Consider the following 14,100-nt stretch of genomic DNA (forward strand, 5'->3'; position numbering starts at 1 on the left):
TTTTAATAAAGAACAATTCATAGATGCCTGTGGTCAGTTTCTAATTTGTTCAACTCTAAGCTTAAGGTGTAGGTACCAAAGGAGTGGAAACAAAAAATGCTTGAGAAAGAGATGTGAGCCCCCAGAATTAGCATCTTTAATTCTTTTTTCTGAGCATCTTGTTTGCCCTTTCCAACCAGGCAAGCACTTTATGAGATTTAACTGGTTCTGTCTCCTAAGCATAAAGAAGGATTTATTTCTGGAACAACCTGAGCAGGGTGAGGGTGATAATTAATGTTTTGGCTTTTTTTTTTTCATCAACTATAAAAAAAATAAAGGCAAAAATCAATCATTTGTGGTATATTGTCATGCTTTTTAATAAACTAAAATTTAATAAATGGAGATCCTGAATTGGCCATCTACCCAAGTAACTGAAGACAGAATTCTGCTTCTGCCTACACCGACTCCCCAAATTCTGACAGATCTAATCACTATGCTTTGCTTTCTCTGAAAGTGCATTTTTAATCCTGTCTTGGCATACTCAATCACACATCTTACAAATTTGATTCAATTAACTACAATATCACACAGACCTAAAAATATGCATAATTCACTCGATTGACTTTTTCTTGTTCTCATCACATACTGGATGGACAGTTGGCAGAGTAGCCCTCCACATGTTCATTTCAGAGGCCCTGCCGTTTATAAGGTTTCTAAGGTTGCCTTAGGCAGTATCTCCCTTCCAGCAGGTGGAAAGGAAAAAAGACATGGAAGAAGGAGATACATGGAAATTTTTGTGAGGCAGGCCTGGTGAAGGCTGAACATCACTTTCTATCGCATTTCATGGTCCAGAACCCAGTGTTATCATGCCCACCTCTAACTTGTAAGGTGTCTGGGAAATAGAGTCCCTTGGTAGGAAGCCGATTCTCTGACAGTTCTCTACTATGAAAGGGGAGAATGCATCTTAGTGATTGGCTATCTGTTTCTGTCAAGAATACATATTCCAGGGTACTTGGTGGGGGATCCAAGGGTGCCTGCAATCATAAAAGGATTCCTTCATGGGACTGACTGTTAAGAGAGTCATAAGATTGTCTTCCCTGACACATGGGAGATGATCCCTATGTAGAGATGGGAAATGGAAAAGTGACTCATGTGGCTCTCTTTGGACTGAAATAATTCCCTCATTTCTGAGGTTGTGGTAGATTGTCCCTAAGATGAGAGAAGGAGCATGTGACTTAGAAATAGCCTCCCCAGGACATAGACTCTGTTACCAGTCTTGACCTGATCCTGCCAAGTTAAGGGCACTTTCCTTCTTCTTTCTTATCAGTATGTGTGATTTGTAGTGGAAACTCTCTTGTGCCTCTGAGAGTTATCTAACTAATTGTGCCATTGGTAAGCTATCACACATATTTTCATCTATTTTGACTCGTGGGGATTTCTGTCTGGAGAAGTGGGTAGAAATGAAACGCATGTGGACTGTAACTTCTTAGCCAATGTACTTCTGATCTTATCCCAGGATGTGGACTCTTTCAGTATGCTTGGACAAAATTAAGATGGATACTTGGTAATGTCCAGTGTTTGGAACAAGTCTCAAGGACTGGGAATGTGTTTATCATTTTTTTTTAAATGTTTCACATGGTCATGGGAATGTTGTAAATTCTTGCTGTAGCTCAGTTTTCCCACCTGGAAAGCAGAGATTAGATTCTTTTTCCTCTGTTATCTTTATACTATGGGCTACATGGAACTTTCTAGGAAATTCCAAGATCTGAAGTTTACTTACGGGTCATAAGGGAAAAAATGTGTTATGTACATGTCTGTTAACTTATAGATAACAGTATATATTTTGTAAGTTAGTATAAGTAAGCAAAATAAACCAATGTTTATACCCAATATTAAACAAGAGCTCATCATTACATACTCTCAGGACAGAGTGTTTCGCTTTGTGACTAAAGTAGCAAATGTAAATACAAACCATCAATTTATAAGTCATGGCCAAGTACCACAATGATATGCCACCAAACCCACATAGCTGACTAATCTCAGTATTAAACAAAAAAAGATACCAAGAACCAAAATGATAAACACACACACACACGACTAATCTGACAAACCAGTACCTAAACCTTAAGTGAGCTGGCGGAGTGGAGAATTGTTATTTTACCTTCGGAATCACCATTCAGACCTAAACCCATACATAACGTTTGTCACAATTAAAAGTTAAAAAAGATCGAATAGTCACGGCAGGGTTGAACAATTAACTTATTCATTTTTAGCTTGTTCACTTTGCCAAACAAAACCAATTATGAGTTTAACAGTTTCTGTCTTACTTGATATCCTTTATGTCAAGAAGTAAGTTTTTTAAGTTTTTAATTTTCACAAATACATTTTTAATTCACAAAGAACTAACTTCTTCAAGGATCCAAAGCTAACCAATACCAGACTGTGCAGGTTAGGTAGAACCGAAGATTTCATTAAAAAAAAAAAAAAAACACTGAGAAAACTTAGGCACAATTGAACAAATTTGCTAATTATTCTTCCCTGCTTATGGGTGTGGTTGTGTATACTTTCATATTACACATGCGACTTTAGCTAAACCAAGCAGAAAATCTCCTGCTATAAGAGCATTCTTAACAACTGTTGGCTCTTGTCAAGTAAGACTGTGAAGAAAAAGTGATTAATTCTGCAACTCACAGAGAAGATTCTAGACCAAGACACAGGCTCTAGTAGCATCATCATATTTATTAACGTAGTTGAACCATTTTGCTGATAAAACTTTTGTCTGTGACTATTCTAGCAACAAATTTTACTCAAAATATTGCACTGTGAGATGGTGTTGCAACTTCAATGTAGTATTTATTAATGTGTTCATTTCCATAAAGCAAATCATATTCTTAAAATGGCAGATTCAGTGACCAAAAAAGTGATTCAAAAAAGCTTCCCTATTCCCATGCCAATCCTTGAGACTGCTAGGATCAAGCTGAGGTTTGGGCCCCAGGCCTAGACTGAAGGAGGAGGGAAAGAGAGTAACTCATTCCTAACTGACTGTTGCAGGCTAATAGAACATTCCAAACATACTCAACAAAGAAACCACTTGAAAAATTGCATTTACTGGGCAGCTATAGGAAGGTGCAAACCAAACAAAATGGACAGAATACATTCATCACCTTTACCATGATGCTGTTCCTAAGGTGTCTGGATTGGATGAGCTACAAAATCCATCCCTGGACCCATCCTTCCCCTCTCACCTGCCCGCCTTCACATTGGAAAAGATCCTGAGCTTTTCACATACTGACTTATTTTTGAATTACTCTTTTGATGAATAAAATATAATAACATGCTTCTCTCTCTTAATCTGAGAGACAGAGAAAGAGTAAGGGAGAGAGAGAGTGTGTGTGTGTGTGTGTGTCTGTCTGTTTAGGGGAGTAGATTTGGGCTAGTAAAATACAAGTCATTTCTCCCTGAATTCTCTGCCTCTTGCTGTAGTTTGATTATGGAGTCTCACTTCCAATTGAATTAGATCATGTTCTTTTGTTCTTTCTGAGAAGCTGGAGCAGGAGACTAGGGAACATGGGAGAAAGGTTGGCCAAGCCGGGACAGGAAGAACAGCTTCTCTAGAAGCTCCAGTTCTGGGTTTCAGGCACTTCAGGAAGAGACTTTCCTCCCTTGTTCCCATGTACATTCAAGGAAAATGAAAGCAAGAAGGCCCCAAAGGCTGCCTGGGTGGGAGAGGGAGGTGGTGAATGAGGTACCCGTTAGCAGCACAGACACCACCCCCCCAGAGGGCCATTCCTTGAGGAGAGAGTCATTGACACGAAGGGTTTCGCTCGTGCCTGTTCTTACATATCAGCCACTTTCATGCAAGCGGGAGAGACATTTTTATCGGTAGGCAGGAAATGAGGCTCCAGACCCCCTCTTGAGACAGTCATTCTAGCCCATGCCTTTCTCACGATCTCTGAACCTTTGGGTCAGCCATTGTAGGAAGCAGCAGGACCTCAGGCTGGAAGTCAGGACCTGGAGGTCATCCTGTGAGCACCTGGGGGCACCACTTCCAACTCTGAGTCATCTCTCTGGTATTGGCCTTGGCTGGGTCACAGTCATGTGTCCTGCCCTGGATTGAAAGAGGGGATCTGACCTCCCTGTAGCAAGTGAAGAAGGGGGCAGGGCAGGAAATGGACTTCCATCCAAAAGGGGAGTCACTTTTCCTTGTATTAAAGGAAAGCTATTTTATCATGATCCTTGTGATTGATTCACCAAGATAGACTCTGCCTCATTTCATTCCTAGAAGTCCACTTTTATCCCTGTCATTTTCTTTAGCTCATCTCACTCTCCCTACAAATGTGCTTTCCATCCCCACACTGAATGCCGTGAGAGTCAGCCCTGTTTCTTCTCATGGGTCATGAACGAAATGGGGCTTGACTACAGAGCCCAGCAAAGAAAGAGTGGACCAAAGAAACAAAAGACAGCTGGTCTTTCTCGGATCTGTCTACGTGGATCTTCAGAATTAACTCTACCCATAAACTTCATATCCTTGATGATACGTGCTACCCCAGGGAATCCAGCTCCCTGATTTCCTTTGTATATTTCCTGGCTTCTGAACGCCTTGCCTAGACAAAGGTACTTCTGTCTTTCTCTCCCTAGCACTAGTGCAATCTTGAGCACTTTCTGGGTCTTTGCCTTCCACAAAGCAATCCTTTCTTGGATTCAGATTTCCTCTAAGCCATTGCCATTTGTAGCAGTTCATTTCCAAGGGAAACCTAGCTACAGCCTTCCTCACCATCACATCCTCCCTGCCAGGACTAGCATACCCAAGGGTGTATACAGGGAGCACCTGGGACAACATAAGTTAAGAGAAAGATGCCAGGTAAAGACTGAAAGCTGCCTCTTATCTGGTCAGTATCGTGGGGAACCAAAGGAGCAGAGATAATGTGGTGTGATGACCTAACGGTCAGGGAAACATTAGCCTTTTGTCAGGCTTTACACTTGCTGTGTGACCTTGGACCAGTCATTTAATCCAGTGGATCTCTGCTTCCTCAGCTTCTAAAAGGAACCTTGGCTCAATTAATCTCTAAAGATCTTCTCAGATTCCACGATTCTTAGCTGAACACCGAGAGCCAAGAACAGTATCTTACTTTTGTCCTTTGGAGATTATTTCCATAATCCAAGAGGATAAGCCCACCCCCTGCAACCATGCTACTCTTCTGTTGAATTTCTTTTCCTGGAGGATGCTACTGAAGGATGCTACAGATGTTCCTGGCATCAGATCCCACCCAATACCTCCCAGGCCAGGGCTGGTACTAGATATCGACAAAATTACCCTACAGTTTGGGGACCATTTCTAAAAGAATCAGAAACCCAAGAGCCAAGAGACTGGACGAGAGACACAGAGCAGAAGAGAGTAATTTCCTTTCTCCAGGCAGGTTCTCCAGGCAGGACCTGAATGAGACCTGAACAACTAAAACAGAGTCTGTCAAAACTGTTTCCAGAGCACCAGAGGCAGGTGGGAAACTGGGGACAAAAGGGGTGAATGAGTCTAGTGGCTCTTGACAATCCCTCCAGATGTCTGTTCTGAGAATCATGGTCCTGCCAGGCAGGCTTCCTCAGGCTACGATTGTGGCTTCTGGGTTCAGCATGAGTCGTAACCCTAAACCCACAAAAAAGGCTGAGGCTCTGCTTCTCAAGAAGGAACTGACCTCGGGCGCCATCTCTGTTACCAAACTAGAGTGGGTGAGAATCACTAGTTCCCACCGGGAAATGGGAATCACTTTCTCCTAGGTCATCCTGGATTTACATTACGACAGAGATATTTCCCAGCCAAACAGGCAATAAATAATTCCAATTAGCAAAGACCTCTAGCTTGAGTGAACTCTTAGCATGTTTATTTCAGAAATGGCTGCATTTTTAGGACTTGGCCTTACATACGTGTTTCTTTTCAGATGTAGGAATGTGACTAAGTCTGGCCTCCAAGGGCTTTGATGGTGATCTGAAGGTCCCTTGGTAACAGTCGGAGCTGACAGGGAACAACCCTGTCAGTCACAGCTCAAATAAGTACCTGAACGGATGCCACCAAGAAATGAGAAGGAACCAGCTCTAGGTGATCCTTAAGCCCAGAGCATCAAAAAGGAGAGGTCTTCGGAAACTAATGAAATGGACTCAAATCCTTCTGAGCAACCCTACTACTCCCAGACTTGCGTCCCAGGTTTCAGAACATGAAAGTCTCAGTCTTGACCCCAGACTGCTGTGTGTGTGTAGGGCGGAGGCGGGGAGAAAGCGGGTAGATGGGTGGGGGTTGTCTCGGCCTGGTTCAACGGGCATAGCCCTCACACAACTTTCTGAGAGCTGAGGCCTGGCTGCGGGTATCCTGTCAAAAGGGAAGGAATGCCGCAGAAACGCAACAAGGCGACAGACGTAAAGAACCGCGGACACGGATTTGATCCAAGTTCTATGAGGAGTGAACAACTACAACAACCAACAAACGAAACAACGAAACGAAAGATAAGAAAGAAAGGAAAAAGATAGCCCTTTGTGGTAAAGGGCATGCTGGGAAGGCGAGGGCCCGAGCCGCCTCCCCAGAGCATGCTGGGAGACGGGCACCCGCACATCTCCAAGGACCGCACTTCCCCCACCCCGACCCCGTCACCCACCCCCAACCCGGAGACGAGAGGAGAGTTTGTCCAACGATGGCTGCGGAGGAGCGGTACGCTGTGGTGTTCTCTGCAGGGTCCCCCACACTGTGGGGAGTTGAGTCAGCAGGTGGGGAAACCAGTCAAGATGAGGAGACGGAAAAACGGAGGCGGGAGAGAAACGGGATGGACAGAGGCGGCGGGGGGCCGGTGTGTTGGCGGAGGCCCAGGGGAGAGTGGGGCGCAGCGCCCCGTGGCCGCTAGCCCGAGGCGTTGATGTACAGCTGGCTCTTGAGAATGTAGTCGATGACTGGCTGGGACAGGTAATCCACGACGTGGCCATCCCCGTGCTGCAGAGCCAGCCTGGTTGAGAAGAGACGCTAATCAGCGGGCATCCTTTCCCGAAAGCAAGGCCAGAGGACTGGCCAGCCCATTCCCTTTTGAGGAAAGGGTTTATCCAACACCCATTACCAGTCCTTGCCTAGGCTAAGTGCGTGGCTTTCCTATCAGAAAAAAACCCTTTTCCCCTCTAATTCCTCCTCCATCCTGACTGTGCCACTTCCTAACTGAAGAACCTCTGGCAAGTTGTTTAAACCCATCTATTCTTCCGTTTCCTCCTCTGTAACACAGGGGTAATACTGGGGCCTGGGGCTGAGCTCAGCTATCAGAATGATTAAATGTCATACAGGTAGCACTTAGAAAAGCTCAAGCACATAGTAGGCATTTCAAGGTGTTAGCTATTCTTATGTCATTTCTTTGTGTTTCTCTACACCAAGGTCTCAGGAAAAGGAATATCATGATCGATTCCTTCTTTTCCTTCCTAAGGAAGCCCTGAGGGAGAAGCAGCAGCCCTCCTTCAGGAGGCTCTTCTCACAAGCCCTGGTGAGGGGAAGCACTACCATGTACAGAAGAACTCTCGTCATACACTTCACTTTCAGCACAGTTTTGTTCCAGTCTTGACCTGGCTGCTTCCCATTCTCTATGCACATGGTGGTCTTGGGAATGTCAGGCCCCAAGGAGCCATTCGTAAGAATTCACTCACTCCTCTGGACACCTAGATTCTAAAATGCATCTGTGCCTTGCGCTGTGAGACCTCCCCAAAGGCTGCCTCAGGGCCTTTGCAATGCACACAGTGTCCTGACCGTCAGCAAACTAGATCCCCAAGTGCCTCCCCACACAGTTTACGGGGAGGCTTCTTGAAAAAGTGGTTTACATCTGTGGTTTCCAAATGCCAATCCCAATTTCACGAGAATCATCCAGAAAGCAGCTCCCCAGAGACCCAACCCCCTGAAATTCTGATTCAGTGGGAATGAATGGGACACTGAAATTTGTGTTGCCACTCAAGTTGTCACAGTAATTTTATTATGCAGCCATGGTTGGAGCCACACTCTTCCCCTCTTCCCTCGTTGCCCACTGCCACTTCTGCTCTCACCTCATAGTTGACGCTACTGTTTCAAGGGTCTGCATAATCCCCTTCCAGGGAAGAAGTCCAGTGAACCTTCTCAAACGCTGGGCTCACTTGATTTCTTTGAAACATATGACGCAGATGACGAATGACAGTGTTCTCTCTCTGTACCCTCTGCTGCTTTTGTTCCAGGGCCACCAATGCTAGTGGTTTCTGACTGCTCCTTAGTTTTCTATTTATTTTTTTATTACTTTTTAAATTGGAGTATAGCTGATTCACAATGCTGTGTTAGCTTCAGGTGTACAGTAAAGTGATTCAGTCATACATATACAGCTATAATTCTTTTTCAGGTTCTTTTCCTTTGTAGACACTTACAAAATATTGAGTAGAGTTCCCTGTGCTATACAGTAGGTCTTTGTTGGTTATCTATTTCATATATAGTAGTGTGTACATATTAATATATAGTAATGTGTGAAGTGAAGTCACTCAGTTGTGTCTGACTCTTTGCGACCCCATGGACTGTAGCCCACCAGGCTCCTTGGTCCATGGGATTTTCCAGGCATGAATACTGGAGTGGGTTGCCATTCCCTTCTCCAGGGGATCTTCCCAACCCAGGGGTCGAACCCAGGTCTCCCGCATTGTAAGCAGACGCTTTACCGTCTGAGCTATTAGCTAGTTATATATTAATATATATACACACTACTGTATATAGTACTGTATATATATTAATCCCAAACTTCTAACTGACCCCTCAGCCTTCCTTTAAATAGATGTTAATATGTTTTAAATGTTCCCATAGCCTTCTTTGCTCTTACTGACTCTCCCTGTGAACTCAGCCATACCCTTAAACTTTAATTTACACTTAGGCGCTCATGGCTTTCAGTTTTATTATACTTCCAGACCTCTGCATTCCACATGTCTTATCCTTCCATTGGATATTTCCACTTGGAGGTTATGGTGGAAACTGTTAACTGGCTCCTAGTATCCAGTCTCTCTTTCTTATCCTGAGTAATAGACCCTCCCAAGCTTTAGCTGGACATATGGTTGCCAAGCCTCAAAGTCTACTCCCAGCCTGTCTGGAGGCTAGGCATGGCCACGTGACTGATGCTGAGCCAGGCGGATGAAAGGGAAGTGATGGGTGAAACTTTGGGTCGTCTTCTAAAGGACAGAGCTCTTTGCCCCTCCCCACTGGCTAAGAAGAGAAGTCATTGCGGCAGCCGTGGACTCAGAGAGGGAGGCTTCATGTTGTAGAGAATTCAATCCCTTTTGACACTGAATAACACTGAATAGCATTTCTCATTTAAAATTCTAACTATTTAGGGTTTTTTGTTATGGCTGTTAACCTAAACCCTTACTAATTCTGTCGGTACCTCAGAGTGGAAATGGAAGTGTTAGGCGCTCAGTCATGTCTGACTGTGCAACCCCATGGGCTGTAGCCCATCAGGCTCCTCTGTCCATGGAACTCTCCAGGCAAGAGTACCAGAGTGGGTTGCCATTCCCTTCTCCAGGAGATCTTCCTCACCTCAAACTAGAGTCCAAACTAAAACTAACTTCTCCCCCACCTCAAGTCACCTACAACTAACTAACAGCCTGTCCCCCTTTTAAAAATCAAGGACTAGCGACAAATAAATGAGGTCTAAAAAGAAGGCTACATATTGGGGTAGCCGGTGTCGGCCAACCTAACAGTCAGCCTGGACTGAGGAGAGCTGTATGGGAACCTGTAAGCCGGTTTGACCAAGGTCTCTCTGGTCGTTTGTCAAACGTACCTGCTCTTGGTTGAGCTGACGACAGACATGGGATGGTTGATGTCATCCTTCACCACCATGATGTTGTTCTGCAGACAGAGCAGAGAGAGTAGGTTGCCAGTCCCTCACACTAAACTCTTGTGTCCTCATGCCTCCAGCCCCCAGGCTTCTCAGAGAAGGGCCACGTCACATTACTACACAGCAGGGAGCTGGAGGACTCACTTTATATTTGCGGAGTATTGAGGAGTGGTTCATGATTCGGTCTGTGTCGGCTGCGTCCCGGGGGACCACCACGATCCCAAAGTCCCCAACGATCACCTCCATCTGAAGAAACCGAAGGAGGGGGGAGAGAGAGAGAGGAAGTAGTCTTTGGTGAGACCTTGACTCCAAACCCCTACCAAGCAACTAGCTAGCAAGGTGGAGCTACCTCCTGTTGGAACCCTAAGCTTTAGTCCCAAACTTGCCTTCTCAGCCCCATCAGTCAGCTCCTTCAAGTAACAACCTGTAACTGTGTTCGTGGAATGAGTGGGAACCTCACCTGGCACACTTAATAAATACCTGTAGTCTGAACTAATAATGCGCTCCTGCATGTCTGGGCAAGATCTCTTCAATTCCTGAGGCTCCCGTTGAGCTCATAATGTTGAAGGGCAGCATAAAACATGGTCCTTACCTGGTAAGTATCCTCTTGGGTGACACAGATCCTGTTGCTCAGCAACCAGACCCAAGCCCCTGGTTGGTTTATTGAGAGGGGCTGGGAGGCTCTCTGAGCTCACCTATGTCAAAAATGCTGTGGGGCTCAGGGTGGTGAAAAGAGGGGAAGGGCTTGGAAAGCCCAAGTGTGTGCACAAGCAGTGACAGGGGAGGATTACTATGGGGTCACTTCTGAAATTAGCCTCTGATAGAAGCCTGCTGCCATCATGAGAAATGACACCTTGTCATTTAAAAATTAACCCTCCCCCTCCACCCCAATTATAGATACAATAGAAGCCTGGGAAACTGAGAAAAAGAAAAAAAAAGAAATCACAACCACACAATCCAGTTAACCATTGTTAAATTAACATCTTAGTATTTCTGTCCAGGGTTTGCTTCTCCATGGGTGTATGTCCACAATTGGACTGAACTGCAAAATTAATCATTTTATTAAATACCTATATATATTTTTCATTTAGCATTATATTGTGAGCATTCTCTCATACAGTTAAAAATATTTGAAAGTGTGTTTTCTCCAGTCTGTGTATTTCATTGCCTGACTATACTGTGATATACCATGACATAGTAAGCCAAATTTGTATTCTAGAAAATATAGAGCCACTTCTGATTTTTGCAGTTATAATAGCACTTTGTTGAAGATCTGTATACATAAATCTTTTACCACATCTCTTGATTATTTCCTTAGGATAGGAAGTAGAATAATTGGATGAAAGGATATGAACTGGACATATTTCAAGCTCTTGAGACATATTACCAAGCTGCTTTCTGGAAAGTCGTGCCAATTCTTATTTTCAAAGAGCCTGCAAATTGTAGCATTTAATAGACTTGGATCTAGTCTGGGCATATTACTGTCTAGATCTTGCCAATTAAGGATCCCAGATGGAGGGAGAAGTGGGGAGAGGCAGGTTTCTTCTAAGCATGCAGTTTATTGGGCAAGACCTACTTTGGGGCAAAGAAATCAGGTTTTTCCTTGTAATTCTCCAGCCAAGTGCCACAAAAACAGACATTATAGAGCACTATGGCTACTTCTTCTCTATAGAGGATTTCTTTTTTAAAAACTTTATTTTTTAACTGAAGGAGAATTGCTTTACAGAATTTTGTTGTTGAGGTTTTTTAGAGGATTTCTGTATCAGCAGAATTCCCCTTCTCAGCCTGATTCACTGGTTCTGCATGTGTGTGCCCGCACAGTGTGCACGTGTGTGCCCGTGGCTATTTGCAGCCACCTTCACCCTACTTCTCCCTTTGCTTACAGCTGGAGCTAGAGCTGCAATTAAAGATTGACTGAAGGCGCCCCAGGAGGGAGTCTGTGGATGTACCATGTCTGAGCCCCTACTGGATCATGCCATTTGGAAGATACAGAGCATTACACAACATGCTGCCTCTATTGGTGGTATTCAGATGAGGTACTAGCCCCAAGTCTTTGTCCTAGGAACCAGGAATGTTAGGGAGGGGCAGGGCAGGGAGTGGAGGTGGATCCAACGCCTCCTGCCATAGTGTTTAGAATATTGCACCACTACTTAGAAGGTAATCGAAGACATTGGCTCATAAATTTGGCTGAACATCAGAATCACGTGAGGAGCTTAAAAAAAACCTCAAAGCCAAGCTCATACCCAAGATCAATTAAATCAGAATCTCTGGGAATGGGGCCCAAGCATTAGTATTTTTTTTTTTTTTTACTCCCTAGATTTTAATTTTAATATGTAACCAAGCTTAAGAACCAGTGATCTAAGTAGTGAATTAAAACTCCAGGGAGATTATTACCATAGAAAAACAGAGAGAAAAGAGAAGGGATGGAAAGAGAATGGGACGGGAAGGAAAGGTTAGAGAAGAGAATCCATCCAGCTGGTATATGTGGAGATTCCTCAACTGCCTTGCTATGCAGGTGTTTTGAGATATTTGGTGAAAGAAATGATGCTAAAGCTGAAACTCCAGTACTTTGGCCACCTCATGAGAAGAGTTGACTCATTGGAAAAAACTCTGATGCTGGGAGGGATTGGGGGCAGGAGGAGAAGGGGATGACCGAGGATGAGATGGCTGCATCACGGACTCAATGGACATGAGTCTGAGTGAACTCCGGGAGATGGTGATGGACAGGGAGGCCTGGCGTGCTGCGACTCATGGGGTTGCAAAGAGTCGGACACGACTGAGCGACTGAACCGAACTGAACTGAATTATAGGATCTGAATTCAGTTTGATTCTGAGAATCTGATGGATATTTCATGTGTGATGTATGAAATAGTGGGTCTATGTAAAGTGAGCATTCCAGGAATTTCCCTGGTGGGTGGTCCAGGGATGTGGTTAAGGATCCGCCTGCCAATGCAGAGGACACCGGTTCACTCCCCGGTGTGGGGAGATCCCACATGCTGAGGAGCAGCTAAGCCCAAGTGCCACAACTGCTGAAGCCTACATGCCCTAGAGCCCGTGCTCTGCAATGAGAGAAGCCACCACAATGAGAAACCCACATACCGCAACTAGAGAGTAGACCCCAGCGTGTCGCAACTAGAGAAGGGCCCACACACAACAATGAAGACTCGCCACAGCCTAAGATAAATAAATAAAAATGTTAAAAACCTAAAAAAAAGGAAGCCTTCTAGTTTAACGCATGAAAACAACGGCTCAGAATGGCAGTCAGGCCTCACGGGGATGGCCCTCTGGGTGACATTAGTGCAGCTGCTGCTTTCTACTCAGAAATTGATGACCTGAGCACCTAATCAATAACCACACAGGCTGCTTAGTGGGTGGCAAGCAGATGGAGGCCTCACTGATTGAGATGGATTCCTTTTCCAGAAACAGGTGACAGATGTGCCCCCTGGGAACAGATGTGGCGGAGGAGACGGGTCTACCAGACAGGACACAGCTTTACCACATCCCAGCCGCATCTCTGCAGGTGTCTGGACCAGACTGCAGACCTGTTCTGCTCCTTTGGCCACACTGGAGGTCACAGGTTTGATTTTCATGCTGGAAGGTGTATGTGGGTGTGAGTTTTGGGGTGATAGGAGGTGCCGGGTCCTAGAGCTGGTGAGGTTGCCCTTATCCCATGGGTGCCCATCTCCCTCCAGAGGCTTAGCTGCCCTGCCCACCCCTACCCTCATCCCTACCCCTGTCTTCATGTGGCCTCCAGGATCCACCCTCTCCTGCGTCCTCCTACCTCACTGGTTGCTCTTTCGGAGTTTCTCCCTGTACTGTTCCTTCTTTTTTTTTTTTTTTTTTCTTCCAACTGCTCATCATGTGGGATCTTAGTTCCCCAACCAGGGATCAGATCCGTACCCTGTGCGCTGGATATGTGGAGTCTTAACTGCTGGACCACCAGGGAAGTCCCTGTGCTGTTCCTTCTTATCTCCCTGATCTTGAATGACTGGAGTCCCCCAGGATCAGTCCTTGGACCTCTTTTCTATCTACACTTGCACTTTTAATGATTTCATTCCATTTCAAATTTTAAAGACATACAGAAGGCTCTCAAATTTATATCTTCGGCATAGACTTCTCTCCTGAACCTCAGTCTCATATATCCAGTGGGCTCTTCAACAGGCCCACTTGGATGAGGTGTCTCAAGAGTAATATTCCATAAGCCCCTGAATTCTCTGACATCAGTCAGTCCCCTCCACTGCCATCCCACACACACCAAAATGCTATTCCTTTC

The 14,100-nt window shown here is 45.0% G+C and overlaps 1 protein-coding gene across 6 annotated transcripts in view; it reads right to left on the bottom strand.

The window, feature by feature from the left end:
- Window positions 1-331: 331 nt before the first annotated feature.
- The window catches only part of NMNAT2 (nicotinamide nucleotide adenylyltransferase 2), a 221,166-nt gene continuing 207,397 nt past the window's right edge, over window positions 332-14,100 (bottom strand). For all 6 annotated transcript variants that reach the window (XM_027975948.3, XM_042229192.2, XM_042229190.2 and 3 more), the window contains 3 exons: window positions 9,972-10,073; window positions 9,771-9,838; window positions 332-6,962 (listed from right to left, as the gene is read on the bottom strand). In XM_027975948.3, coding sequence (XP_027831749.1) covers window positions 6,860-6,962; window positions 9,771-9,838; window positions 9,972-10,073 — 273 coding nt within the window. In that variant the 3' untranslated portion in view covers window positions 332-6,859. The remainder of the gene's footprint in view (window positions 6,963-9,770; window positions 9,839-9,971; window positions 10,074-14,100) is intronic.

Source organism: Ovis aries, chromosome 12, assembly GCF_016772045.2.
Source record: "Ovis aries strain OAR_USU_Benz2616 breed Rambouillet chromosome 12, ARS-UI_Ramb_v3.0, whole genome shotgun sequence".
Taxonomy (NCBI): domain Eukaryota; kingdom Metazoa; phylum Chordata; class Mammalia; order Artiodactyla; family Bovidae; genus Ovis; species Ovis aries.